Source organism: Elgaria multicarinata, chromosome 4 (genome assembly GCF_023053635.1).
Source record: "Elgaria multicarinata webbii isolate HBS135686 ecotype San Diego chromosome 4, rElgMul1.1.pri, whole genome shotgun sequence".
Taxonomy (NCBI): domain Eukaryota; kingdom Metazoa; phylum Chordata; class Lepidosauria; order Squamata; family Anguidae; genus Elgaria; species Elgaria multicarinata.
The window spans coordinates 99935755-99963053 of NC_086174.1; the positions used below are offsets into that span (position 1 = coordinate 99935755).

General features: G+C 42.2%; 1 protein-coding gene across 2 annotated transcripts; it reads right to left on the reverse strand.

The window, feature by feature from the left end:
• Positions 1 to 1838: 1838 nt before the first annotated feature.
• Positions 1839 to 27029, reverse strand: FHL5 (four and a half LIM domains 5). 2 transcript variants are annotated; one of them, XM_063124863.1, is made up of 6 exons: positions 26672 to 27029; positions 16918 to 17097; positions 12761 to 12935; positions 10257 to 10426; positions 9341 to 9527; positions 1839 to 2308 (listed from the first exon to the last, which is right to left on the reverse strand). In XM_063124863.1, the coding sequence occupies exons 2-6, from the start codon at positions 17074 to 17076 to the stop codon at positions 2157 to 2159; spliced, it is 843 nt and encodes a 280-aa protein (XP_062980933.1). In that variant the 5' UTR covers positions 17077 to 17097; positions 26672 to 27029; the 3' UTR covers positions 1839 to 2156. The 2 variants fall into 2 exon arrangements, with proteins under 2 accessions (XP_062980933.1, XP_062980934.1); XM_063124864.1 differs by lacking the exon at positions 26672 to 27029 and adding an exon at positions 18579 to 18706.
• Between the last annotated feature and the right edge of the window lie 270 nt (positions 27030 to 27299).

Sequence of the window (27299 nt, forward strand, 5' to 3'; positions counted from 1 at the left end):
ATCATGTGTCCAAAGGTGTGCAAATTCACAGCCATGGCAGGGCATATACCCTGTACAGATATGTCCCAAGAAACAATAGAAAATATTAAAAAGATGAATGAAACACTAGCACTTCAGATGGTAGTCAAATGTTTTTCTTTCTGATCCACTGCCATCAGAGGCATGTTTGATGGGAACCGGAGAGAGGATCTTCTTGGTGGCTGCTCCCAGATACTGGAACTCCCTGCCAAGGGAGGCTAGGGCCACAGCTAGACCTAAGGTTTATCCTGGGATCATCCAGGGTCCGCCCCTGCCTGAGCACTGGATCCCCTGTGTGTCACCTAGATGAACAGGTTTGACCTCTGGGGGACATCTACACAGCATTCCGAAGGCGCCCTGAAGCCCCTTGAGGGCGCCCCAAAAACACTCGTGTAGCACGTACCGGGCGAGCCGACGGGCGAGGAAAGGGGAGGGCACCTCCCACGCCCCTGGGACCGCGCAGGGGCCGCCGCCGCCGCCCCTTTCCTCGCCCGTCCGCCCTCTTCCCTCCCACGACCCAGCCCCGCTGCTGGGAGCTCTCGCAGGGCCTGCTGGCTAAAGGGAAACGGAGCCAGGAGCAGCCCGCCCGCAGTCTGCGCTGCCGAAGCACGCCTCCTCCTCCACCTCTTCTGGGGACGATTAAGGTACGTACTACATGAGCGTTTTCGGGGCACCCTCAAGGGGCTTCGGGGCGCCTTCGGAATGCTGTGTAGACGTGGCCCTGGACAATCCAGGGATAAACCTTAGGTCTAGCTAAGGCCTAGGTTGCCCCCCTCTCCATTCCAGCAGGCAAAAATGTGTTTGTTCTGGCTGATTCTGTGAGGTGTCCACAGGCTACTCTAACAGTACAATCCTATACATGTCTATTCAGAAGTAGGTCCAATTTATGGCGTATAGCAAGGGTGGCCAACTTGTGGTTGTCCAGATGGTTGGGCCTACAGTGCCCATCAACATAGCCAGTGATGAGGGGCAGAGAGAATTGTAGGCAAAAACAACTGCCACAAGTTGCCCATCTCTGGACTGCAGCAGAAGACAAGGTTCAATTATCAAGGCCAAGCTAGATGCTCCATGATTAAAGCTCCTAATGTTTTTTCCCCCCTGCAGTGGCAGGCTAGGGAGGCTGATTTGGAAAGGTTCCACAGTGAGACCCTCTGTTTAACCCCTTGCCCGCACACCAATTTTCTGATACACATTCTGGTTCCCGGCAAAGCGGCTATTAGCTACAGAGGGGAATATATAAAAACAAAATATGACTTTGTAGCTAATTGTATGTGTATTGGGAGAATCAGTGTGGGGCCAAAGTGTATTCCTGTTCCAAGCCAGGAATTGCTTTTTGAGAAAGAAAACAAGATCAGAACATAAAGGCACATCTAGTTTGGCACACTTTTTTTCTTTTTTCTTGAGTTCGCTCTGGGATTTAATATGAAAGACATAATGATCCTGTTCAGACAACACACTAAGCCACGGTGGTTAAGCATTTTAAGCTAAACATTATGGCTTAGTATGTCATGTGAACCATTCCTAACCATGGTGGCTACATAACCATATTTTAAGCATGTCCACTATTTGCTGCAAAAAGGCCTAACCATGACTTAGTGTGTTTTCTGAATAGGCACAAAGTAATCCCGCCCCCCCCCCTTTTTTTTGCTTCAAGACTACAGTACACAACTCCGGTATTATTTCACTTTTCCACCAGCCCCATCCAATTTCTCTCTTATAGGTATGAGAAGGGCATACCTGTTGCCATGCAGTGATAAAGATAGAATAAGTCCCATTTTGTGTTCCTTCAGAAGAGCTGCCATCTAAGCTCTCTTTATTAGTATTTAAGCACACCATTGTACATTCTTGTACTCCCAACAGTAGAGTGCACTCTTCTACAAGGGAAAAAACCACACGTATACAGGCAATATACAGGATAATATATATCTTTGGAACTGACTTCCTAGCAAGAATACTGTTTTTCAAAGTGGTTATACAGGATGCAAGGAATGAATACCGCTGTGATAGAAATGCTGTCAGAAAGTGATTTGCATGACTAAACAACCATTATACTTGTTAGACAGATTTCTGACTGCTGGGTGGTGATGTCTGTGGTTACATGCAGGGGAAGTCGCGGGCCTGCTTTCGGATCCCTTGAACTATGCCGCACTCCCACACTTGCAGCACAGGATCTCGTCCTGCTGGGTGAGGAAGCCCTTTCCCACCAGGGAGCTGGCACATTTGCTGCACTGAAAGCAGTCGCTGTGCCACTGGCGATCCTCAAACGAGATAAAATTGGCTCCACCGAGAGCTAGGAGAAGAAGACAGGAGATGAAAAGTGGGATCAGAAAGGCATTTCGCTTATGCTCTAGTAAGCAAAGTTCTTCTCTCTTTTCTCCTGGAAAACCTACCCAGATTTCAGAGCTTAAGACAAATGAACAAATGAAGTGGCCTTATATTGAGATAAATCACTGTTCTACCTTAGCTGGTATTCTATCCTCTTGCTCCAAAGCATGTGATTTAATGCGGAGCCTATGGGTCTCATGGGCATAGATTGTTCAACATTTCTGAGATAAAAGTTCCCCAAGTGGAATGAACGTTAGGGTTCAGGGTTCAGTCCAAATCACACATCCTCACCCCTCAATTCTGGCCATGTTATCAACCCAGCCTTGTACCATGTTCATCAAGGGCTTCCTCATTAAATAAAATGTTTTACTTATCATGAGCATTTTTCCCAAATGGGGAAACTAGAAATAACTCAAGAAGTTGATGCATTTGTGTAGTTAATTGAAAATCAAACTTGTTGACATGAGCTATGACACAAGATGATAATGCAACCATTTATTCAAATTCAGCAATAGTATGTTGGAACACATACCGCTTTCTTCATTTTAACACAATATGCTAATCCACATTCACAGTCATGGGTTGCCACAGTTCATTGCACTCCCTGTGCATGTTGGAGCACATGCAATAGAGTCAGGAGATGATTTTCCAGATTTCACATACTGAGTACATTCTCCCAGACATTCACTAGCACATGTTCACAGCCCCCAAACCATATAATGAGTGCAGTTGTTTGCATAAGCTGAAATGAGAGTTTCCATGCTATTTGAGAGAATATGTGCCAATATGCTATCTTTTGTCAATGGCCTGGTTCAGGCAACATGCTAAACCATGCTGCTTAACCACAAAATGGTTAAGGGTGTGCAATGCATTCCCTTAACCATTTTATGGTTAAGCAGCATGGTTTAGCGTGTTTTCTGAACCAGGCCTCTGTGTGTCTTTTTCTCCTCTACTCACTCATATACTATTTGATTTATGATTGCTAGTCCTGAAGGAAGAGTCACCAACTATGGTGTCAGAAGAGATGGGAGCAGCAGCTAGGGACAATTCAAATCCTGGGGAAGCATCCAAAAGGTTTTTGCATAAAATTGGGAGAGGGCCTTTTCCCAAAGAGAGTAACATTTGGGATTGAAAATGGGTATGAGGCTCCCCAAAGGAGCTGTGTTGAAGGAGGCAAGAGTCTTGTTTTATTGAACGTGTGGTAACATCTGCCAAAATCTCTCCCCAACTTTCTGATGTTATTGCTATAAGCATCATGACTGAGAGGGGTTCCTGGGCAAGTCCAGCCTCCTATACCATGCACTGTGTAATGTTGCCAGGTAGTATGGAGAATTTAGCTTTGTATATAGACTTCTTATTGTTGTGTATTTTAACTGAATTGTTTTAGTGGCTTGGACAGTTCAATTGTATTTTGTTATTTTATGTAAGCTGCTATGAGGATCCTTCTGAATTGATCGGTGGGGGACATCTACACAGCGTTCCGAAGGCGCCCCGAAGCCCCTTGAGGGCGCCCCGAAAACGCTTGTGTAGTACGTACCTTAATCGCAGACTGTGGGTGGGCTGCTCCAGGCTCCGTTTCCCTTTAGGCAGCAGGCCCTGCGAGAGCTCCCAGCAGCGGGGCTGGGTTGTGGGAGGGAAGAGGGCGGACGGGCGAGGAAAGGGGCAGTGGCAGCGGCCCCTGCATGGTCCCAGCAGTGTGGGAGGCGCCCTCCCCTTTCCTCGCCTGTCCGCTCTCTTCCCTCCCACGACCCAGCCCCGCTGCTGGGAGCTCTTGCAGGGCCTGCTGGCTAAAGGGAAACGGAGCCTGGAGCAGCCCGCCCGCAGTCTGCGCTGCCGAAGCACGCCTCCTCTTCCTCCTCTTCTGGGGACGATTAAGGTACGTACTACACGAGCGTTTTCGGGGCGCCCTCAAGGGGCTTCGGGGCGCCTTCGGAACGCTGTGTAGACATGGCCTTAGAAATGAAATAAGCCATGTACTATAACTTATAGAGTTGCAGTCACTGACCATAAACTTTTTGGATAGAGTGGGTTATGCATCTAAAATAAAGAAGTTAATTGTAGACTAGCACATTTTTATGGAGTCAAGTGTCTAATTGCTTGAAATTAACTTTGCCTGTTTAAAAAAAATCAGAGTCAGCTGTGATGTGGTTATGTTTGAGAGAGGGATGGGGAGACTAGATTATCATAGCAGGTTGAATTTCCCAATTTGTTTCTTCATTTCTTTCTTTGAATGGCAGGATTAGCAATTAGTTGGCAACATTATTCCTCAGAACTGGGGCAGGATGTCATTCAATTTATTTTTGAGGTCTTAAAGTAATGGTCTTAAAGTACTTTTAAAATAGCCTCTGAGTGTTTGCCAAACCTTTAATTATAAGCCATTTAAACACAAATATTTGAAGCCGCTTTTCCATAGCTGGCAAAATCTGTTCTTCAGCTTTGGGAATAAATGTTCCTACCATCAGACATACAAAATGCCTTCCATGCCTTTTTTTTTTAATCCCATATAGGGTACATAGATTTCCACCCCATCAAATTCCAGCTGCTATTAGTTGTGCTCCTCCAGTGTGTGTGTGTGTGTGTGCGTGCAAGAGAGAGAAAAATGGGAAAGGGGGATGACTCATTTACACTTTGACTTGCTTCAAACATTTCTCCATTTTGTAAGTTATTTTGATTCTCGGAGGCCTGTAACTGTAGGGTGACTATATGGAAAGGAGGCCAGGCCTCCGGTATCTTTAACAGTTGTGGAGAAAAGGGAATTTCAGCAGGCATCATTTGTATGCATGCAGGACCTGGTGAAATTCTCTCTTTGTCACAACAGTAAAAGCTGCAGTAAAAGCTTGACCAGATACAAAATGGGGCAGGGGTCCTGCAGCTTTAACTGTTGTGATGAAGAGGGGATTTCACCAGGTGCCGCATGCATACAAATGACACCTGCTGAAATTCTCTTTTATCTACAACTGTTAAAGATACAGGAGCCCCGGCCTCCTTTCCATATGGTCACCCTATTAATTGATTACCTTCATTTTGCAGTTGTACTTTTCCAGTATTGAAGCACATTTCAATGTATATCATGGGTTGGAAACCTGTGGCCCTCCAGATGTTGTTGGACTGCAACTGCCATAAATCCAAGCCAACATGGCTAATACCGAGGAATGTTGGGAGTTCCTCACCTCTGGTGTACATTAAGAACAGCAGCTTTGGGACAACTTGACAACAGTACTATTAAAGGGTGGACATATACATGCCCAACTTGTCATGGTAAGTATGTTGGTGTTATTATTATATTTGATCCCATACTTCCTCCAAGAAGCCCAGGGTGGCATACATAGGTTTTCTCTTCCTTTATCCTCACAATCATCCACTGAATAGGTGAGGTCTGAAGGCGAAATTAGACATGATGCTAAATGTGTCATTAGAAGAGGGCCTTCTCTGCAGTGGCCCCACACCTGTGGAACAAACTCGCATCATAAGTCCACCATGCACCATCCTTGCAGGCTTTTAAGAAGGCCTTAAAATATATTATGTTACTGTGGCCTTCTCATGATATGAGTACTGCTGTTGCTGCTATTATCATTGTTGTTGCTGGTTTTGTTGTTGGCTTTTATTGCTTTTAACTGCTATTTTATTGTGTTTATGTTTTTATTGCTTTTAATATTTTAACGGGGTATTTTAAAATGTATTTTATTGTTGTAAGCCACCTTGTGGGGGTTCTGCCTTGAAAGGCAGCCAAGAAATGTTTTAAATGAATAAATAAAATTGAAAGCACATCACATTTTTAAAAAATTAATAGCAGACGCAGGAGATGTTTTTCACTGGCACCACAGTCTGTGGGGAATGGAGGTTCAACCCTTCCCTCCTCTTCAACCACAATCCCAAAGAAAATCTTCCCATGCTGCTATGAGCCTTACAAAATAAACACACCCCTCTCATTGGCACCATCCATGTCTTGATAACCATAGTTGTACAACATGGGTTTGATCCATGTGTAGTCTTGTGTAAATCAATGGGACTTAGGTTACTTATGACTAACCTGCCCCATTGATTTCAAAGGGTGTACTCTAAGCATAACTAAGTCTGGATCCAACTCCATGACATGGAAGAATTCTGTTTTTTCTTTGTATGGTAGTCTTTTGTCCTGGTGTTGGAGCTAGATCAAGATTAGTAGAATGCAGAGATGGGTCATTTTTTTAATTTAAGGGCCCACCGGATAAGTTCTGTTTCCTTGGAAGATTTCTTTTAAACATATGTTTTGTTTGTTTCTTCTTTCTGGTGTCTCACAGATGAATGAAACTAAAGATAAATTGACAATGTCCTGAATATTCAGTAAAACATATTTTTAGACTACAGTCTTTAAAGCTGTCCTACCATTCTAAGTACATGTGTGGGATATAGTCTACTAAAAATAATGTAACACTCATCTGTTAAAAGGCTAAAATAAGAACCTGCTTGAATATGTATGCCTCTTTGCTGGAAGTGTAAATATCACATTGCCTAGGTGATTCTATCACCTATGGAACCAATATATAATAGCAGAAATAGAAATTAACATTTAAAGTGCTCCATTGATTTATATTTAATTAAAAAGACAATGGCATTGTGTTCTTTACTTTGAAAGCAATGCACTTGAGGTTTACTTACTTGGCTTGTCTTTGAAGTTAAAGATGATCAAAATGAATAAATAATTTCAGTTCTAAAAATTGATTCCTTCAATTGGTCAAACACAGTGGAAGTAGCTCCTTACGCAAACTGCTATCTGTGTTGAAAGCTATAGCAAAAATCCAGTGCTTGAGCTTCAGCACTGAAGCTAGAATGCCATCAGGGGGGGCAGGGGCTACCCAGTGTTTTGCTCTTGTGTCCCATGCTGGGAGGAAGCTGTGGATGAAGCCAGAACTAGATAACACAATAACTTGAAGAAAAGGGCAACCAAAATTATCAGAGGGCTGGAGCAACTCCCATGTAAGGAAAGTTCACAATGTTAGAGGGTATTTACTCTAGAAAAAGGGTAAGTCATGATAGAGGTGTGTAAAATTATGCATAGTATAGAACAGGGGTGGGGAACATATGGCCCCTCCAGATGTTTTGGCTTATAACTGCCATCATCCCTAGCCAGTATAGCTGATGGTGAGGGATGATGGGAGGTGTAGGCCAAAACATTTGGAGGGCCACAAGTTACCCACCCCTAGTGCAGAGAAATGGATTAGAGACGTGTTTCTCCTTTTCTCATAGTCCTAGAACTCAAGGTTATCCAATGAGACTGAATATTCAGGCCAGGAAAAAAAGTACTTTTCCACACAGCACATAGTTAAACTGCAGAACTCCATTCCTCAGGATATGATGACTTAGGTGGCGTTAAAAGGGGGGGGGGGTTAGACAAATTCATGGAGGATAAGACTATGGATGGCTACAAGCCATGATGGCTACATACAGTCTCCAGGGAAGGATCTACTACTGCTTTGACGTGGTTTATAATGCTATTGATAATACCATATACAGTTTTCAAAGTGTTATATCCTGCTTGGTGGAGATCTGGCCCGGGATACCAATAGCTGGGGAACAGGCATTGGGGGGTGCTATGCACTCATGTCCTACTTATGGGCTTCCCATAGCCACTGTGAGAAATGGCATGCTGGCCCAGATAGGCCATTGGTTTGATTGAGCTTATCTCTTCTTGCCAAACCCCTTATCTCATTCCTTCTTAAACCTCCATAACATGTGGTACAACTGACCCATGTCACCATGTCTGGTATATCTCCACTCCAGCACTGAATCATTTGCTGCCATTGGCAGGTCAGGTAAACACAGAATATTGTGATGTCAGATAAATTGCACTAGATGTAACAAGAGGACATAACAGCAACTACATTTTTTTGTGAAAAAAGATAATACCTCCCCCCTCCTTATTCAGTTTTTAGCTGAATCTCATTATATCCTCATAATTGTGGAAATAGTGCTGCTTCCTTGGGATCATATATAGTAGTGGTGGATATATAAGATCACATATATTACAGGGAAACATGGGATTGTTTCCCTGTTTTATAGGCGATCAGTGAATAGAGCGTTCCACCATGTTAAGGCGGAACTGGGGAGTGGGTCATTCTGCCATTCATAAAATGGAAAGTTTTCACCAATCTTTCTGAAAATAAGACCTGCCAGAAAGAAATGCTGGTTTTACATATCCTGGGACTTTCAAGAAGATTGGTGAAATATTAAGGGAAGGATGGCAGTTGAAAACACAAAAGAAATAAAAACCTCTCTGAGTCAAAATTACACTCAAAACAGCTGTTGGCGACCATTTTTTTGGCACCAGGTTGGGGAAGGGCTGCTGTAAACAAAAAAAGTTAAGTAGGTGGCCTTAAGTTGTTCGTCAACAGTTTTCCACAACCCCACAGCCACCTCTGCATATCCTATTCTCCATCCTGTCCTCATGGTTTATGTCTTCTTTGGGAGAATGAGAATTTCACTGGCACTTTCTGCCTCCTTAGGGAGGATGTGGCGTTATAGGCCTGTGAGCCTTAACTCCCAATTTCCCTGCTTTTTGGAGTTTGGTTGAAAACTGTAGAGCCTTAACATTGTTTTGTAAACCGTAGGGTTTTTGTTTATTGAATATATATATAGGAAGCCCAGGTGCCATGATCAGTGTCTCACCCTCTGTGGGGCACTGAAAACGAGTGCAATTTGGACACTTCAGGCTTTATTAGCAGTTTGCTACAGAATTTCAGTAGCAGTGAGGTAATGCTTTGCCGACCCTGGTGGTGGTGGTGGGGCATGCACCAAGGCAGTGAGGGGCACATGCTGCCCACCCTTGATATATAACGTAGTAAGAGTATTACTCTCCAGTTCATCATACATTTTTAAGGGCCCAGCCCACAAAGAGACATCATCAAATCTGAAGTAAGGAGCACAAGCGCCAACCGGGGGGGTGGGGGGTGGGGTAAAGCAAGTTTACTGGTTGTGAAAATATCAGTCATATGTCAATAACTGGATAGTTCATAGTCACCTGTAATGGGCTTGGTGCAGGCCACACACTTCTTTGCATAACGTCTGCTGAAGCAGTCGAGGCAGTATGGATGTTCATCTTTGGAAATAAACCGCTGCTCTGCAAGCTGCTTCCCACATCCAGTACATAGAAAGCATTCTTTGTGCCATGGCTGGTCATGATAAGTCACTCCGCCAGAGGTTATCACCTAATGGATGCAATAACAGCACTAGGAGCTGGATGATGGACTCAGAAATGGTTGTAGAGTGCAAAATTTACTAATTTAGGTCAGTAATGGTTAATCTTCCACGGCTGGTTTCTAAAATGAGAGATGCCTGCTTTGGAGTCAGCCCTCTGATGAGGAAAAGCTCTCTCCTACACTTTAAAACAACGGGGAGGCACTCTGTACATGCTCAGAGCATTACTTTTAATTAATGTCCTATGTTTATTTCCCCATAGGAGAATGGGTAATTTATTTGATGGGATGTCCCGTATTCTAAAGTTGATCCTTGGTACAGAAAAAGGATTTCAGAGCTCAGCCCCATGTCACCTTCCCTGATACTTCAGTTCCTACCTAATTATTTATAGAGCAGTATGAAAATATCTGGCATAAGGATGACCTATAATCCAAATTCAGATTACATGAAGACTGGGAAGAACGAAACCGGTGAATTGCACACCAGTGCAGACCAGGATTCAAGGAGGAACTCAAAGAACCTTGACACATTCAAGTCATGCTGATTCTCCCTACTCTAGTGCTGTCAGCATTGACCAGCTGATCACCTCTGCCGCGGGGGTGGGGAGATGAGCGGAGTGATTCAGTTCTCCTCCTCCCCCTTCTCTCTTGGCGATGAAATGCTTTCAAAGCTGAGGATCAGAGTCCTTGTCTTTCCCAGTGCAACAACCATCCCCACACTTTTTCCATTTGTGATCTTACCTTTTTGCAGGAGTAACAACACTGAGCAAACTGCTTCTCAAAACAAGGCACACAATAGTTGTCGTCGTCCTTGGTAATCAAAGGCTTTGTTCCTAGTGGTTGCCGACAATGTTGGCAAACGAAGCAAGCTTCATGCCAACAATTTCCTTTAAATTCCATTTTACGAGAACCTGCCAAGCCAGTCACAAATTCAGTCAGTTTACTAGATAACTGGGTGTATTTTATAAAGATGTTCCCAACTCAAGATGTGACCATTCAGACGTTCTTTCTCCATTACTCATTCCTAAGAATAGCACAGCAGCACACATACGCATCAGTACATTTTCCACTCAAGATTTTTTATTTTTTTTGCAGGGATGGGGTAGTCAAACCAAAAAGGTCAACACAAAATGAATCAAAGTTTATAAAAATATTTAGGGAAGAAAATCCACCTGGGTTTATGTACTGCCTTGGCAAAAAAGGTGATATAGAAACATTAATTAATAAATAAAATCACTTTCTACTAAGAAGGAAAATCATAATACATGTGGATGTCTCTACAGTTTACCACACTGGCTTCAAAAAAATTATTTCTATGCTTCTGATTTCCACAAATTTTATAACTTTATACAGTTTGTGCTTTCCCTAGTTAGAAAGAAGACTAAGATGACTTAGGTAAACCAGCAACATTTTGCAACTAGTTTACCTCTCCTTCAGTGAACTGCGTTCTAAGAGTAGCGTAAATAGGCCAAAATAATGCATAATGTCAACTATTTTCAGTTGAGTGAGCTCCACATTAGTTAATTGGAACTTTCCAGTACCACCTCTTCAAGGGATTGATAGGGCATTATTTGAAATTGCCGTATAAGGGATGCCTCACAACTCACAGAAAGGAGGAAGGCAGATCATGAAAACAGCTCCCTTGTGTATGTGTTAATTTAATACAGGGAGAGTATAATGAAAACAATGCGGTTCTAATCAGCTCAAAGTCCTGCAAGGCATAAAATATGGCATCTTCTTGAGTGAATTAAATGCCTTTTCAAGACTCTGGCATCGTAAACTGAGAGGGTCAATACTGCATGATTGCATTGTAGCTTCACAGTGGATCCACAAATTATCTTATTACTGTACTTTTCCTGCACCAGTAAACATTGTTAGTGAAGCCTGCTATCCTCCATTTTATTCCATTTAAAATAATAGAAGAAAATTGCCATAAATATGTTATGATCTGAAACCAACCTCTGCTCAGATATAAGCTCATTAACAATGCACTTCAAAAAGAGAGAAGTTGAGAAAGAATTCCTTTCTCACTGGATCTTTGGGAGTCCATTTTGTGGCCAAAAATAAAATAAATTCGTCATAGACATGGAAAATGCTAGAGGCTCTTTCGGATGTCTCAAAATGTTGTGCCACAGATTTCAGGGGACAATATTTGGTCTCACAATGTTTGATGAGGTAGACTTGCTGTAGGAAACAGCTATGCTATGGGCTTCTGGCGTCACCCATTTCTCACCTTGCACATTCCGCAGCATAACATGGAAACCATTGTTTTAAGTGGGTTTACAGGAAGAAAAGGCACTGCTGGGGAGGAATGGCTAGCCTTTCTGGTATTTGCAAGAAGCCATTTTGATTTGTTTTCAGCTGTGGAAGCTGTATATTTTTAATTAACTTTATATTGTAAAATAAAAGAAAGGCCATACTGGTGATCCCACTGGAATGCTAGAACAGGGAGCCCTCCGTTTTTTGAAACATAATGTTCATTAAAAATCTTTTAGAGTTTTAAACTTTAGGAAAATGCATTGAAAATGGTGTGGAATGCATTGTAGAAGAGTATGTTCATGGGGACCAGTTAAGCACAGGAATAATTTAGTGATACTAAATCAATCCATGCCACTATGGAATTGGAATGATCTCCCCAGAGAAGCTCGCTGGCCACTTACGCTGTGGTTCTTTTGGTGCTGGGTGACGATCTCTTTTTGTTTCTTTAATTGTCCAGGTTTTCTAGTCCTTTGGTTTTTAAAATCGTGTTGTTGTTGTTGTTGTTTTGATACTGCTGCTGGCTTTTACCCTGGTTTTTATTTTAGTTCTATCTTGTTTTAATTTTAAAGTTTTTATATTATTTTTTAGTACGTTATCATATCTTATGGCTTTAAGTTTTGTTTTGTGAACCACCCCTGAGAGCTTGGACTATTGGCCAGTGTAGAAATGTGCTAAATAAACAAACAAATAATCACATCCCAAAGAGCTATATAAAAAAGAAGCAGCATAAAGGAGCGTGGAATGTCACAAAGGTGGGTGGTTTGGACAGCAATCAGCAAACTCTCTGTAACTCTGTAAGGACGGCGTGATACCTGTGCAATGAAGCCATTTTCTGAACTGGGCCTTGGATCAAAGAAGACAGTTTCACCTTACTCAAGCATACTTCTGCCTGCTGAGTTCCAATAGCCAATTGCTCAAAGTTAATTAAAAGTGCCATGCAGCCCTGTTTATTTAGTTAGCAAGCAGCAGCAACAACGTTATCTTACCAGGCATAATGGTCCTCTTGCAGTGGAAGCACTTTGATGAGTACTCATTAGAATAACACTCTGTGCACAGCAGGAGCTCATCTTTGGCAGCGAAGGGTTTCTCGACCAGAGAGTGACGGCACTTGGCGCACTTGAAGCAGGCTTCGTGCCAATGGCAGCCTTTATAAGCAAGATCCTTGGAAGCAGATGAGACATGTTAATGAACACCATTTGCGTCCTTGGAAAACATCCAGTTGGATAAAATCAAATTGAAAGGCATGATGAGCCTCTGGCTTCAGAAGCGTGGTCCAAAGTGACCTGAATATTCTGACCAATGTTCTGTTGTTTGGCTCTGATTTATTTTCCTGAGTTTTTCTTCCTGATGCTGCTCTGGAGAAAACTGTATATTTGCCAGAATGAAGAAACGGATATATGGTCTGTACCCCATTGGTTCATCCTCCCAACCCAGAACTAGTTCCGCCCCCAATTTTGCTCATGAGGCAAAGTACCCCACTGCAACCCACATAGGAAACTGCCTTCAACCAAATCAGACCATCAACCCATTACACTCACTATTGGCTTAGTTTAGCCAGCCCTACCATTTGGCAGAGTGAGGCAGTTGGCTCAGGTGGTAGATGGTGGGAAGCAGGGAATGGTGACAAATTGTCGGATGATAGCGCTGTGTGTGTCAGGCACCCTGCCCCATATGCTCGGTTTTGGTGAAGGAGGATGCCCCACTATCACCAGTGTGGCATTAAGATTGACCGGCCAGTCTAATCAGCTGTTTTATTTATTTATTTCATTTATATCCTGCCTTTTTTCCTCCAAGGAACCCAAGGCGGTGTACATAATCCCCCTCCTCTCCATTTCTATCCTCACAACAACAACCATGTGAGGTAGGTTGGGCTGAGAGCCTGTGACTGGCCCAAAGTCACCCAGTGAACTTCCATGGCTGAGTGGGGACTAGAACCTGGATCTCCCAACTCCCAGTCCAACACTCTAACCACTACACCACAATGGCTCTTCCATTCCACACTGGAATGGGGGAGGGGCAACCATCTTGTTCTTTGAATCAGGCAGTGAAACATCTTTGGTCGGCCCTAATTTGTCTATGCTGACTGGCATTAGCTGTCCAGGATTTCAGACAGGAGTGTTTCCCAACTCTGTCTGGAGGTGCCAGGGATAGAACCTGGGGCATTTTCCATGCAAACCAGGCAATCTTATCACTGAGCTAAGGCCCTTCACCTAAGATCAAGGACATAAGAATGTAAGAGTTGCCAAGCTGAACCAGACCAACGGTCCATCTAGTCCATCATTCTTGTCACACATTGGCCAACCAGCTGCCCACAGTAAACCCACAAATAGGACACAAATGCAACAGTGGCCTCCTGCCCGAGTTCCCCAGCAACTGGTGCACACAGGCTTACTGCCTCTGATACTGGAGGGAGCACGCAACCATCAGCACTAGTAGCCATTGCTAGCCTTCACCTCCAGGAATTTATCCAACTCCCTCTTAAAGCCATTCTAATTGGTGGCCATCACTACATCTTGTGGTAGCAAAATCCATAGTTCAACTATGCGCTGCAAGAAGTATACATTTCTGTTTACACGCCCCACTTTACTGTGGGGTGTGTAGTTCTAATCAAAATTCTGCCGGAGATTTAAAAGAAAAGGATGAGATAAACAAACCCAAAGAACTGGAAGTTTGTTTACTTTTGATTGCCTCTGTTCCCAGTAAACTGTCATTTCTGTGATGAGTGGGGAGGCATTAGGAGATAAACAACAAAATTAAGTTGTCATTTAGGGAATAAAATATTTTAATCCAAACACATCTTTTTGGAGGTATCTTGCTCGAGGAGACAGTGTTATTACATAAAAATGATAAATGTCACTTGTTTCTAGTGAAACGCCCCTTGAATCTTTGCAGTTACAGTGGAGGCTGCCTTTAGTATCGAGCAAGGGAAGTAATTTTTCACTGGTGATTTGTCAGCGGAATTTATTTTAAAAGTTTTGCTTGATCTTATCAGTTGAATTAAATCCAAGATAGAAAAGGAAATCAGCTCTGTAATCGCTCTGGAATGAGTTGTTAAAACAATACAACCTACTACCGTTTTAAAAAATCAGATACTAAAGAAAGCAGCAATATTATATGGAGGTTAATGCAACAATTTCACATCTCTCTCTATGTATGAGGCTGCTGAATACAAATGATGGATGAAACCACTGCGTCTGTTGGGAGACTGCAAGCCATTAAAACCTTCTTATCCTTCCTGGAGCTTAGTATCACCAGCCATCCATTCGTCATTTTATATGGGTGCCCCGACCCCATCTCTGCACAAAACCTGCAAATGTTAAGGGTGGAATTTTGGGGGTGTGGGTGCATTGTACATCTGGCTGTATATTAATGCATAGACAAGCACCTCAATTAGCTCAACATTGGACCACATCTCCCTCCGAGCAAAAATGAACACTAGTGGTGAATCTTCATTATGATGAGCAGTGCTGAGTCATTAGCAGCAGGGACGACTCCAGGGTGGACGGCCCCATTCTGGTACCCTCCAGATGTATTGGACTACAACCCCCTCACCACCACAGCATGCTGGGTTGGGATGATGGGGGCTGTAGTCCACCACATTTGGAGGTTGGGAAAGGCTGCTCCCGGGAGTAGCATTGGGTAGTTCGCACCCCACCGAAAGGCTTCTTCATTTTCTATCTCAGAACAGTAGCATAGTTTCATGACACACAGCAATTAATTCTCAAGCACTCTCAGTGAATGAATCAAACATTTGAAAAGCCTGAAGATCAAAATAAGTGATGCCCACTTTTCCTTTCTTCTCTAACTGCCAGTTCATCAAGAATAAGCCAATGAAGCTAGTTGAGAAGGATGTGGAAGCTTTATGGCTGAGAGGCCTGTAATTACACACACTGCCAGCTCCACGTTTTTGAGAGCTCGTGGGCAAGACATCTTCCCATGGTGCCCAGCCATGGTTCACTTTGCATTTTGCTTCTTTTAAAAATCTATTTTAATGTGCTTTTATTCTGTTTTCATTTTATTTTGTCTTGTATACCACTCTGAAATTTTGAATGGGGAGCAGTATATAAATATTGTAAATAAATACAAATGAATGTCCCCCCTCCCTCAGTGAGCCTTCCTACTCACTACATTGTCACCAGCTGCTATTGCTCCTCATCCTCTTTCTCTGCTACCACTTACTTGCTTGACAGGCAGAGAGCCAGTGAGCAAACATGCCGTGGACTCTACAGTTCCTCCTTCTCACTGCCATCATTGCCTGGGGCAGAGGGAGAGGCAGGTGGACAAGAAGGTTGCAATGATGAAGAGGAGCAAGCCCAGGGGGCTTTTGTCAGTGCCCCCCTGCTGGGGTATGGGCTCTTGGCAAGTACCCAACTATGTCAAGCCTTGGTGCCATCGTGGTAGCACACGGTGCCTATTCTGAGGGAAGCTCGGAGGACGGCAACAAGAGAGAGGGCCTTTTCTGTGGTGGCCCCCCAATTGTGGAACAATCTCCCTGACGAGGCCTGCCTGGCACCCGCATTGTTATCTTTTTGGCACCAGGTCAAGACTTTTCTCTTCTTTAGCCTGGGTTTGGTTTTGTATGTTTCTGTGGTTTTAAATTGTGATTTAAATTGTTGTATACTGTTTTAAAGTGTTTTTATCCTGTGTAAACCACCCAGAGAGCCTCAGCTATGAGGTGGTATACAAATATAAACAACAACAACAACAACAACGTTATCTTTTCGGTGCCAGGTCAAGACTTTTCTCTTCTCCCAGGCTTTTAACAGTATTTAACAGCATATGCTGAGTTTTTTAACTGACCCCAGAATAGTTGTTTTTAAATTGTCTGTTTTTATTTGTATCTTATGCTTTTTATGGTTTTAAATTCTGTATATTTCTTTTTAATGTTCACTGTTTTTAACTTTTGTAAACCGCCCAGAGAGCTTCGGCTATGGGGTGGTATATAAATGTAATAAATAATAACAACAACAAGAAGAAGAACAGTAGTAAATTATTCAAAAATCCTGGTTCCTCCAAATGCATTATTCTAGAGTTGCCCCCGACCAGCGATTAATCACTTTGCCCATACTGTAAACACAATGGTTCTCTCTTTCTGTTTGAGCTGGATAGATGAACCCCTGTGTAGAAACTAATTGATGCTTACCTTGGAGTCACATTCAATGGGCTTCTTGCATTCCTCACAGAAGTTAGCAAACAGGCCGTCATAGCACTTGACACAGTAAGCATTCTCTTCTTTTATGGCATACTGCTTCCCAGAAAGGGAGTCCATGCAATGATAGCAATTAGTATGGTCACTTGCCATTTTGAATTCTTCTTGATGTGTCTAGGGGAGATAAATACATTTAAAAGGTTGTTGTTAAGTATTAAACACTTGTTTGCAATGGTCAAGATGCTTCATTCTAGAACCTCAAAACTCACTATGACCTCATAACTGCCTTATACTAATCTTAGTGAAGGAGGAAAGTTCTGTAATATGTAGATCATCTGTTTAATGCTGTTAAAATCTAAACCAACGGAGGGTGTATTTTTGAAACCTCTGGTTTACAATTGTAAATTGCAGTGTGAGAAGGAGAGAAAGCAGCTGGAACAACCTTGAGCCCTGAGGTTCTTCTTGAAGGTTTTGTCAATAACTATGTCTTTTACAACATGTGCTTTTCTTGGAAATTCTAGTAAATTGACCAATCTTTTAAGGTAAATGATTTTTCAGAGTGCTGTAGATTTGGGATCAGCAACTGGAGGCTTCTGAGCTTCTTGTCTGGCTTCTTGACGGATGCTAACTGCCACCTCCCTCAATTGCCAACACAGAAAGTTAAAAAGAGGCATGGAGGAAGTAGCATTCATGTTCATTGAACTTGCTGGCAGATCACTACTGGGGGTGGCGTGCAAGGCGTGGGCCCTTTTTCAAAAGTGGTTCTCCAGGAAAACATGTTGCTGACCATGGCTGTGGATTAGTTGCATATTCTACTTGTCCCCTCGTATTTTTAGCATGTAGAAACTGGGGAAAAACACATTTGAATAAACATCCAAATTTTAGGGGACAACAGATCTTCTGCAGTTTGTAGGCAATCTATTTTGGTCTGGCCCATTGGACCAGAAGGACTTGGCTAAAATTAGGGCATCATTCCTGAGAATGAGGGAAATAAAATAAAAAATGTTCCCAGTGAAGCTGATCACAAAACATCTGCTGGATTCATTGAATTTTGCCCCCAGGAACGACACTGTGCAGAGAATGCTGGGAACAAATGGTTATTATGGATTTAAAGTAAAGCTATGTGGAAGAGAGAAAATCAATCAAGTAGTATATCATAGGTATCATTAATATGTCATTGATACCATAGCAGCACTTTTTAGGACACAACATGTAGGTGACCAACTTGCGAAGGATGACAGAGGATATCAAAATTACTCATCGAGACCTTTTCTACTATTCCCATCGTCCAATTTCTACATTCATCTCCAGATGAATCAGAGTCTATATTGTGGTGTTGGATATTGGACAGTATCCAACCATGTCAATCTGTGAATACAAATTATGTTGCATTCGCATAAGGGACCTCCAGCACAGTGCCAGCAGTGTTGGCTTATGCCATGGGATTCTTCAGAAAACCCATCGGCTAATGCTAAATAAGTGGTCAGAGCTTTCTTCTTAAAACCCTACATATGATCCTTTCTTGCTTTGACCCTAAGAATATGAATCAGTGCAGTTCTGTGTACATCACTCACCCTTGCTGGATCAATGCAGGCAGAGTGGGAGACAAGATAGATTTCATCTGTGTGTCACAATGACAGAACTCTTGCACATACCTTATTGAAATGAAACGGAGCTGTTGCGCAAAAGAGCTTCCTGTTGGATTGTATCCCAAGAGGAGTGTTGTTTGCAAGATAAATAGATAACAGTATGTATTTGTTAATATTTGATGCTGAGAAATAGAAGTAATATAGACTCCCCTGCTAAAAGGAAGTGTGTGACTCTGAACTCTTGAGTTTTTAATTCAATTCCCAGAGGGTTTGTGGAATGACAGAGAGGGGGAGGAGAAGAGGAAGAGGAGGATGGAATGCTGATCTCAGACCAAAAATAGCGACTACTTTATCTGGCACAAACAGTGGAAAATTTCTCGTCCCTGCGCATTTAAAATCTTTGCATTGAAGTGATTTGCTGTGTCTCTAACAGTGCCAAAGCTCTTTCTGCTGCCCAAACTGACAGACAATACAATCCATCAAAACAATCCATAACGTCCATAATATTCTTTGAGGATTAAACAATAACTCATGGTCTACTTTTAGTGTTCTGCAAGGGCTATTTCACTCTCAAATAACCTCCATTGCCTGGGTTCTGATAACACAACAATCCATTGCAACACTTGGCTGGGGCTTGCATGTTTAAAACGGTGGACAGCATGCAACACAGCTTATCACTGGTAAATTAACCCATGATGGGTTGTTGTGTAAACTAGCCCAATGTACATGAAGCTCTTTGACCACTTGGAAAAGCTAGGCAGATATCAAGTATTAAGTGTTTTATGTCTGCGCTGTACTAAATTATAGTGCCAAGGTTGGCTTTCAGGGAGATTGGGATGGGGAAGTTCTCTTCCCCTTCCCCCAATTCAGTTTTCTAGCAAATATTCACCATATGTCTGGCTAGAACAGCAATTCTATACTCTGAGCAGCTACCATTATTATCCATTAAATAGGTGTCTATGCAATATATGCATACTAAAGATGTGTGTGTGGTATGTATGAATGAGAGAGAGAGAGAGAGAGAGAGAGAGAGAGAGAGAGAGAGAGAGACTGAACTACATGTACTCCTTTACAGAGAAAGAGACTGAACTACATGTACTCACCCTTGCTGGATGAGACCAAAGGCCTCTTTCGTTCAGTCTTTTGTTTTTATAGTGGCCCACTAGCTGCCTGTGGGAATCTGACAACAGGACGTGAATGTCATAGCACCCTCCCGCTCATGTTTCCCAGTCACTGGCTTTGAGAGGCATATGAGCTCTGATACTGGAGGTAGCATGTAGCCAACATGTCAACCAGCCATGGATAGCCTTATTCTCCATGAATTTGTCTTATCCCCTTTTAAAGCCATCCAAGTTGGTTGCCATCACAACATCTTGTGAAAGCGAATTGCATAGTTGAACTATGCACCTTTAACAAGGTATCTTTTCTACATTAATATCCTAACAAAGATTGTTTTCGTGATGACTTCTGACTTTAGCTCTATATTAAGTAAGAGGAAAGAAGGAAGAGAGGAAAGAAGGAACGAATGCCATTTTTAGCTACAAGACCAGAACAGCCTGGAAAACAAGAAGTTAATGACTCATTCCAGGACTGTTCAAGGCTCTGTGGTGTGTCTATAAGAGACACATCAAAATGATTAACACCTGCCGCCTTGCCCTTGCTGTCTTCTACCCCCAGTAGATAAATAAGGGAGTGAATCATGCTGTTGAAATGGAATCTTTTCTGATGCTTTGATCCTAATGTCTAAAGAAACATGTAGACTTTAATTTTGCTGGAAGCTAGATTTTGTGTTTGGGTAAATCAGATAAAAAGACTCCAGAGACCTGCCGCTATGCACATTACTGTACTAAAAGGTTAAGCCCAATGCTCTCTTTGTTTGGTTGGTTCCTAAACACAACATATAGTGACTCACTAAATGGTTGCCTACGGTCGTGTAGAACCAGTGGCTACAAAGAACACTAGGGTCAGACCAATAGTCCATCTGATTCATCATTCTTACTCTTTTTAACATTTAACAAACATTCTAAATCAACATTTTAAGAGCATAGTCTACTAAAAGTGGAGTCCACCCATCCATCCGCAGATAACTGCTGTTGGCCATTAGGCGTTCAAAATATAAAGGATGTCGTAAGCATTAAGATGGCTGCATCAAGATTCCTTCTTATTTGTGCCAACACCATTCAGAGTATTGTCTGCCCTCTTTTATGTCTTAACTCTTTAAAGTTTAATAGCCCTGTTTGAACATAGCTTACAAATTTTTGATAACAAATGGTTAGGTTATCCCCCCAGCCTAGTTTGAGATAAAGCAGACATGATTTATTTTGTGACCTAATATAACCTTACAAAAATACACAAAAAGGGACATTATCTACTAAACAGTGTGAAATGTCACCATGAAGCCTTAAAAAACTCATCTGTTAATCTTCTTTCTCGTGTTATGATTGATTACTTGACCTAGTCTGTAAAAAGAAGCAGAAGAGGAACCCAACCCTCCCAAGAGAGCAGCTTTTGCTGTTGTAGTTATTTTTTAAATAACACCTTAGACATAAAGATAACCTGCATAAGCTCCCATGGAGTAACGACTTACACTTGGGAGAAACTCTGACTCTTGACTGTTTATATGCCTATTAGATATGCAAAATAGTTTGCACCATTCTCCCAAGTTGGGAGCTAGAAAACATCTACCATTTGAGAAAACCCCTAAGGGCCATTCACATAACATGTTAATCCAAATCAGTGGTTGAGTGTGGGTTGTTTTGAACTGTGGGTTGCTTGTTGAAATGTGGCTTAGTGTGTTGTCTGAATGCAGCATATTTTCCACAAGTGGGTTATCATGCTGCCTGAATGGAGTCAGGGTGGCTTGTTAACCCTGCATTTTAGCTTCTTAACAATCCTGAACAAGCCAGCAACAAACCATGGGTTCTCAAGGTGGCTTGTTGAAGAAAATATGCCACACTGTATGGTTATTAATGCACTCTGGCTGTCAACCACTGAGTGTGAGCTAGTGTGTTGTGGGAACAGCACTTTAATTATATATCTGGAAATGTAAAATTGCATTAAGGTAGACAGAGATCTGAACAATTCTAAAGTAATCTTTGTACAAATTTTGTAGCAAAAATGTAAAAACATAATCAAGGGTCACAATATTGTTCCTTCTCTTTCTATATTGTCCTCACCCTATGAATTTAGTTTTGATGGTAAAATCATCCAGCAAAGTCTGCATATCATAGGAATGCCCATCCTTTTAAACAGAGGACAGTCTTCTATTTCAAGGACTGTACAGTCCAATTCTGGTTTAATGATTAAGGACCATGAGAAATGTTCCCATCAACCGTTACCACATGTACAGGCAGGCAACACAGGTCATCTATTCAAAACCTTACACATCATGGTGAGATATAGATATTTCGATTTAAATTATAAAATTGGATCTATGCATATCAATTAGCATAATTTACACAAATCGCTATCCTCTTTTGTCCTCTTTTTTGGGATGCATTTCCTCTTTTTTGGCAATTCATAAATGCCCAGTCATTAAACCTATTGTGCATACACACTCCGTGTGCCCATAGGATGCACATGGAACCCCCTTAGCTAAAAGGGTTTTCTAATTCACTTTACTAGGAGGGTCAGCTCTATGCTGGCCAATGGGTATACTCATAGAGCTGACCTCTCCCACTTATGTGACTAGATAGACTGGATGCATAAGAGCTCTCTGTCCCTATCACAATGCACACCAAGTGCTTGGGATCAGGCTGACAGAGGTACCCAGGTTTGCTGGCTCTCTACAAAGAAAAAAAATATCCGAAGAAAAAATACATTTAAGAATCCCTCCCCCCCCCACTTATTTAGGCTGTTATTGCATCTGGCACATAATTTTTGTGTAGAAATGCATAGGACAAGTCAGCGAAGATCAGAGAGACGTATTTGAACAAACTGATTTTCTCTTTCATTAATACAACGAAGTCAATATTTTCTTTAGATTTCTACAGATTATGCAGCCTTAAATCATAGTGGCTTGTATGGCAGCAAAATGAAACGAAATGACAAAATTGTTAACGACATGACAACAGATTTATAGATGCATTCATTCTAGCCAGCTTTGGAAAAATATCTTGATAAATGTCAAGTAATCATGCAATAAGAAGAAAAATATGAGAATAAACATCAGATGGGAACAAACCAGACGTCAGAAAAAATTCTCACTGAAAGTATGTGAAGATGTAAGACAAGGGTCCTTAACCCTTTTGGACCCATGGGCACATTTGGGAATTTGAGAAACTGGTGTGGGCGCCAACACAAAATGGCTCCAATGAAGGATGTGGCTAGTCGCATAATGCCTGCTGTCAGGGCCTGGGTAGCAAAAGAAGCACGGGGAGACAAATAGCAATGCTGGAGGCTGGGAGGGAGGGAAAAGAGCAAAACAAAGGGTGAGGTGGGGTGGGGTAGAAGAGAAAGAAAGGGTGAGGCTGGGAGGGAGCTGCTGCACCCGTGTCCTGCTTGTGGGTCCCTGGTTGGCAGCTGGTTGGCCACTGTGTGAACAGGGTGCTGGACTAGATGGACCCCTTGGTTTGATCCAGCAGAGCTCTTCTTATGTTCTTAAGAGGTTAGAAATGGGGAGAAACAGTGAGATAAAGGGGTGAGTGAAATAGCAAGGGTAGGGACTAGGAAGAGAGAGAGAAAAGAAGGTGAAGGATGGGAAAGGGAAATAGTGAGGAAAGGGATTGGGTGGAGAGAACTAGCAAGACTGGAGAGAAAGAGCAAAGGGGAAACCTCTGTGTGGGTAGAAGAAGATTGGTTGGGGCTAGGAAGCAACTCTTTCCTTTTGTTCCTGCAGAAGGAAGTCTTATGCAATGCAAGTGTGTGTTTTCCTGGATTTTTTTTTTAAAAGCCAAAAACTCACAAAGGGCCAATGCAATGAAGGGCCTTCCGATGCTCAGAAGGCACAAATGCTCTGAAGGACTGCGATCTGAAGACATAGGACACAAATGCCATGTTGAAACTAAGTGGTACTGGGGCTTGTTGATGCCTGGGTGGGTGAACAATGGGGCATCTCCAAGCTCCATGAAGGAAAAGAAGTGGAAGTTAAATAGTGATCTGAGGATCAAAGAGCTACTTTCAACTTGTGCCTTTCCCTGTCACCATTCTTGATCTTTAAGAAAGTTCTTAAGATGTCTCTGCTTATCAAAACTGCTGTGTTTTGATTAATTTTTATGAGGTTTTTTTTGTTTTTGTTTTTTTTGTTTTAAAGGCTTGCAGTGGCTTTGTTATAGCTCTTTTGTACTCAATGCAGATTGAAAGGCAATCTAAAATTAATAAATTGCCTTAGTAATGATCAATCCAACAATGATCAATCCAGTTAAGGCAGAAGTTGCTTCGAGAGCCAGTGTGGTGTAGCAATTAGAGTGTTGGACTAGGACTTTGGAGATTTGGCTTCTAGTCACCTCTCAGCCATGAAGTTCACTGGGTGACTTTGATCCAATCACTTAGTCTCAGCCTAATCTATCTTACAGGGCTGTTGTGAGGATATAATGGAGAGGAAGACAGTGTTAGCTTCTTAGGGCTTCTTGGATGGAAAAAGAAGGGATATAAATTTAACAAATACCCCTGTTCCTGCCTTCTTATTCCTCACGGCATGGCCTGGACTGTGGATTGGGCTTACAGTTTAACACTCCAGGAGATAGAGATGGGGCATAATCCCTCCCTCTCAGTTTGTTGCACTTCAGCCTGCTTTTTGGTCAGCTCAGCTCTACTATAGATAGATTAGATAACTATCTAATTGAATTAGTGGCAGAGCCCGGTAAGGGACCAAGGGGGAGAGGGGCCTTACCTGCCTCCGTCCGCGGTCCATCGGCTTCTTCAATTGAGCCCGCAGTTCAGCCAGGAAGTCTGGGCCGCAAGTGCGGCCTAGACTTCCTGGTTGAACCGCGGGCTCAACTGAAGAAGCCGAGGGACCGCGGACGGAGGCAGGTAAGGGAGAGGAGGGGGTGGTTTACCGGGCCCGCATGGGCGACAGCGGCAGGGCCCGGTAAACCCCACTTACCTTTCCGGCGGAGCTCCGGATCGGGGCGAAGGATCCGCCTTCACCTCGATCCTCTTTGCCACGCTCCGCCGGCCCCCCAATCCTCTTCGCCTCCGCCTTAAGGGGAGGCGAAGCACCCCGCTCCGCTTCTAATTCGCCTGTCCGATTAGAAGCGGAGCACATCCCTACTGAAATGCACTCTACATGGGGCTGCCATTGAAGATGACTCAGAACTTGCAACTAGTGCAAAATGCAGCAGCTAGACTGCTGACTGGAACATCATATAAAGACCATATAACACCAGTCTTAAAGGAATTGCACTGGCTGCCTATATGCTTCCGGTCAGAATTCAAGGTGTTGGCAATGACATTTAAAGCCCTAAGCGGCTTGGAACCTTGATACTTGAGCAAGCGCCTCTCCCTATATATGCCTGCCCAAGATTTGAGATCTGTTAGGGGAGCCCTCTTTTGTGTCCCATCAGTACGAGACATACATGGGAGAGGGCTTTCTCTGTTGTGACATCTTTGGACGTCCGACTGGTGTAGTTCATGTCTTTGTTTTGGCGCCAAGTTAAAACATGGCTTTTATCAAAGCCTTTGAGGGCTAAATTTGCCTAAAGCTGCACATAGCTTAAATTGTTTTTTGTTTTAAATTTTTTACTGCCTTGACAATAGATTGATAGACCAATCTATAGATCAACAGATGGATAGATATATAGATATGTATTTATTTTTGCTCATACTATTTTGTGTTTGTTGCAGTTGAATTCTGCTCTTCCTCCAAGATCAGAGGTGTTCTAGTCATATATGGAGAAAGAGCAGAATTCAATTGCAACGGACACATAATTGTAGGAGCATATAAATTAAAATACAAATTTACTATGTAAGTCACAGGAACTGCCCAACACATTTTGAACGATTGCTAATGATTACTTCCTTCACCAGGCTAGACAAAGTACTGGACATCTGAACAGAAAACAACTGAACAAAGAACAAAATGCACAATTTTAAACTTCTACAAGGATGAAGACATCAAAAATAAGGAATTGGTTGAGGAAAAATGTGTCCAAAAGTGCTGTTCCACCTTATAAATTTGATTAACATTGGAGTTTTAGACCCATTAATGTAGAAGTAAATTCTATTATTTCAGTTGAAATTTGTGCCAAATAAGTGTGTTTATTGTGGAATGCAAATAATGTATAAATAATAATTTTAAAAGGTTGGATATAGGATCTGCCTTCTGTGGACAGGTGCTTCCTCTTGATTTTGGAGTATGTCCTCCCTCCCACACCATAGCTCAGCCCATTCAGCAAGGTCCCCTGACTCTGCGTAGCATTTTCAGAGGTCTGGTAGGGCTGCTGTGAAGAGGAGAAGGCAGGAAGGTCCACTTCCCCCAGCCAACTTGCACATGCCTATATCTGGATTCAACCCATAAATAATAATCCTTCATTAACAATAGCCTACTTGGACTGAGAGTTAAGTCCCATTGAACACAAGGAACTTACTTCTTAATACATATGCATAGGATTGTATTGCACATCAGGTCCGTGAAACGAGTAGACAGGTCAGAGGATAAGCCAGGTTAATGGAGTAATTATAATGGCGTTGACCACAGATCATTTCTGAGAATGATCCCATTAACAAACTACCACACAATGGTTTCTGAGATTCTTTTTGTCACAAGTAAATGAGCTTGCTTGAATTTGCTTAAATTTGCAGAAAAACAAAAGCAAGTGTCTTCATATTGATAGTACATAACTGTATATCGAAATTAAAATACTAATAACTGTATTTAAGGATAGCTTAAAATGTATAGTGATTGGTATGAATATAATTTGCAAGTAACTCACAATGTTGACATATAATTTGGTAGTTGTACTTCTTAATAAAGTTCCAAATATAACCCCACTCCCAACCCTGCAGTTTCTTTTGGAACTTCGAAGATCCACATAATCTTTCTTGGCACATTTATTACTAAATAGTTCTTCCCACTTTAATGCGTATAATATTTTTCATTTTCACTCTTTTGACATGGGTCTATATGGTAATATAGGATAAAATTAGTCATTAATATCTTAACATTTTTAATGATTAGCAGGTAAACATATTAGACAGAGCAAACGTTACTAAATACTCACTTTTTTTAAACCAGTTGCCTGTCACAACACCTGGGGCATCAAAACAAAGGTAAAATTTTTTTTTAGATATTTACACAGAAACAAGGCATCCAAAAGAAACATTCGTAGTCCGCCAAATCTGTTTTGTCTCTGATGAGATTTTTCGGTTTTGGAGAAAACAGCCAAGGAGGTCACTTCATTTTCTTTAGACCTCAAAACAGCTGGATCCCTTGCTGTTTTTGTCATGTACAGCTTGCACTTTGGAGTTAAACATAGATCATGTAGGAGGGGCTTTGAAGAGGCTTAAATTTCAGGAGGGGAGGAGACGTTTCAAAGATCTAAAAGTATTAGAAAAGAAATCACAACAGAGGAAACGGACTTGCTCTTTATTGAGCTCACCCTGAGATAGCTGTGATCAGATGGAGCGGTGCCCAGATGTAGTTTCTGCCCAGGCAGTACACAAAGCATTTTCCACCAGGAAGACTTCCAGAAAGAACACGGTAAGGTCCAAAGCTAGAATTTCTGAAGTTACACTTGGGTAAGCTTTGAAGTAGATATCTCACAGCCTTGGTGTTATGATTCTAGCTGGGTAAATTGGGCTGTTACTGGGAAATTACGAAGAATTCTGATTTCTGTCATTCTTGAAGGG

What these genes read in the sequence shown, in the direction of transcription:
- FHL5 (XM_063124863.1), bottom strand. Translation starts at nt 17,076, where the DNA reads ATGGCAAGTGACCATACTAATTGCTATCATTGCATGGACTCCCTTTCT. An exon ending in CAAGAGGACCATTATGCCTG is followed by an intron (nt 10,427 to 12,760) that starts GTAAGATAACGT and finishes CTGGCTTGGCAG; the next exon opens with GTTCTCGTAAAATGGAATTT. An exon ending in CTGCACCAAGCCCATTACAG is followed by an intron (nt 2,309 to 9,340) that starts GTGACTATGAAC and finishes TTCTTCTCCTAG; the next exon opens with CTCTCGGTGGAGCCAATTTT.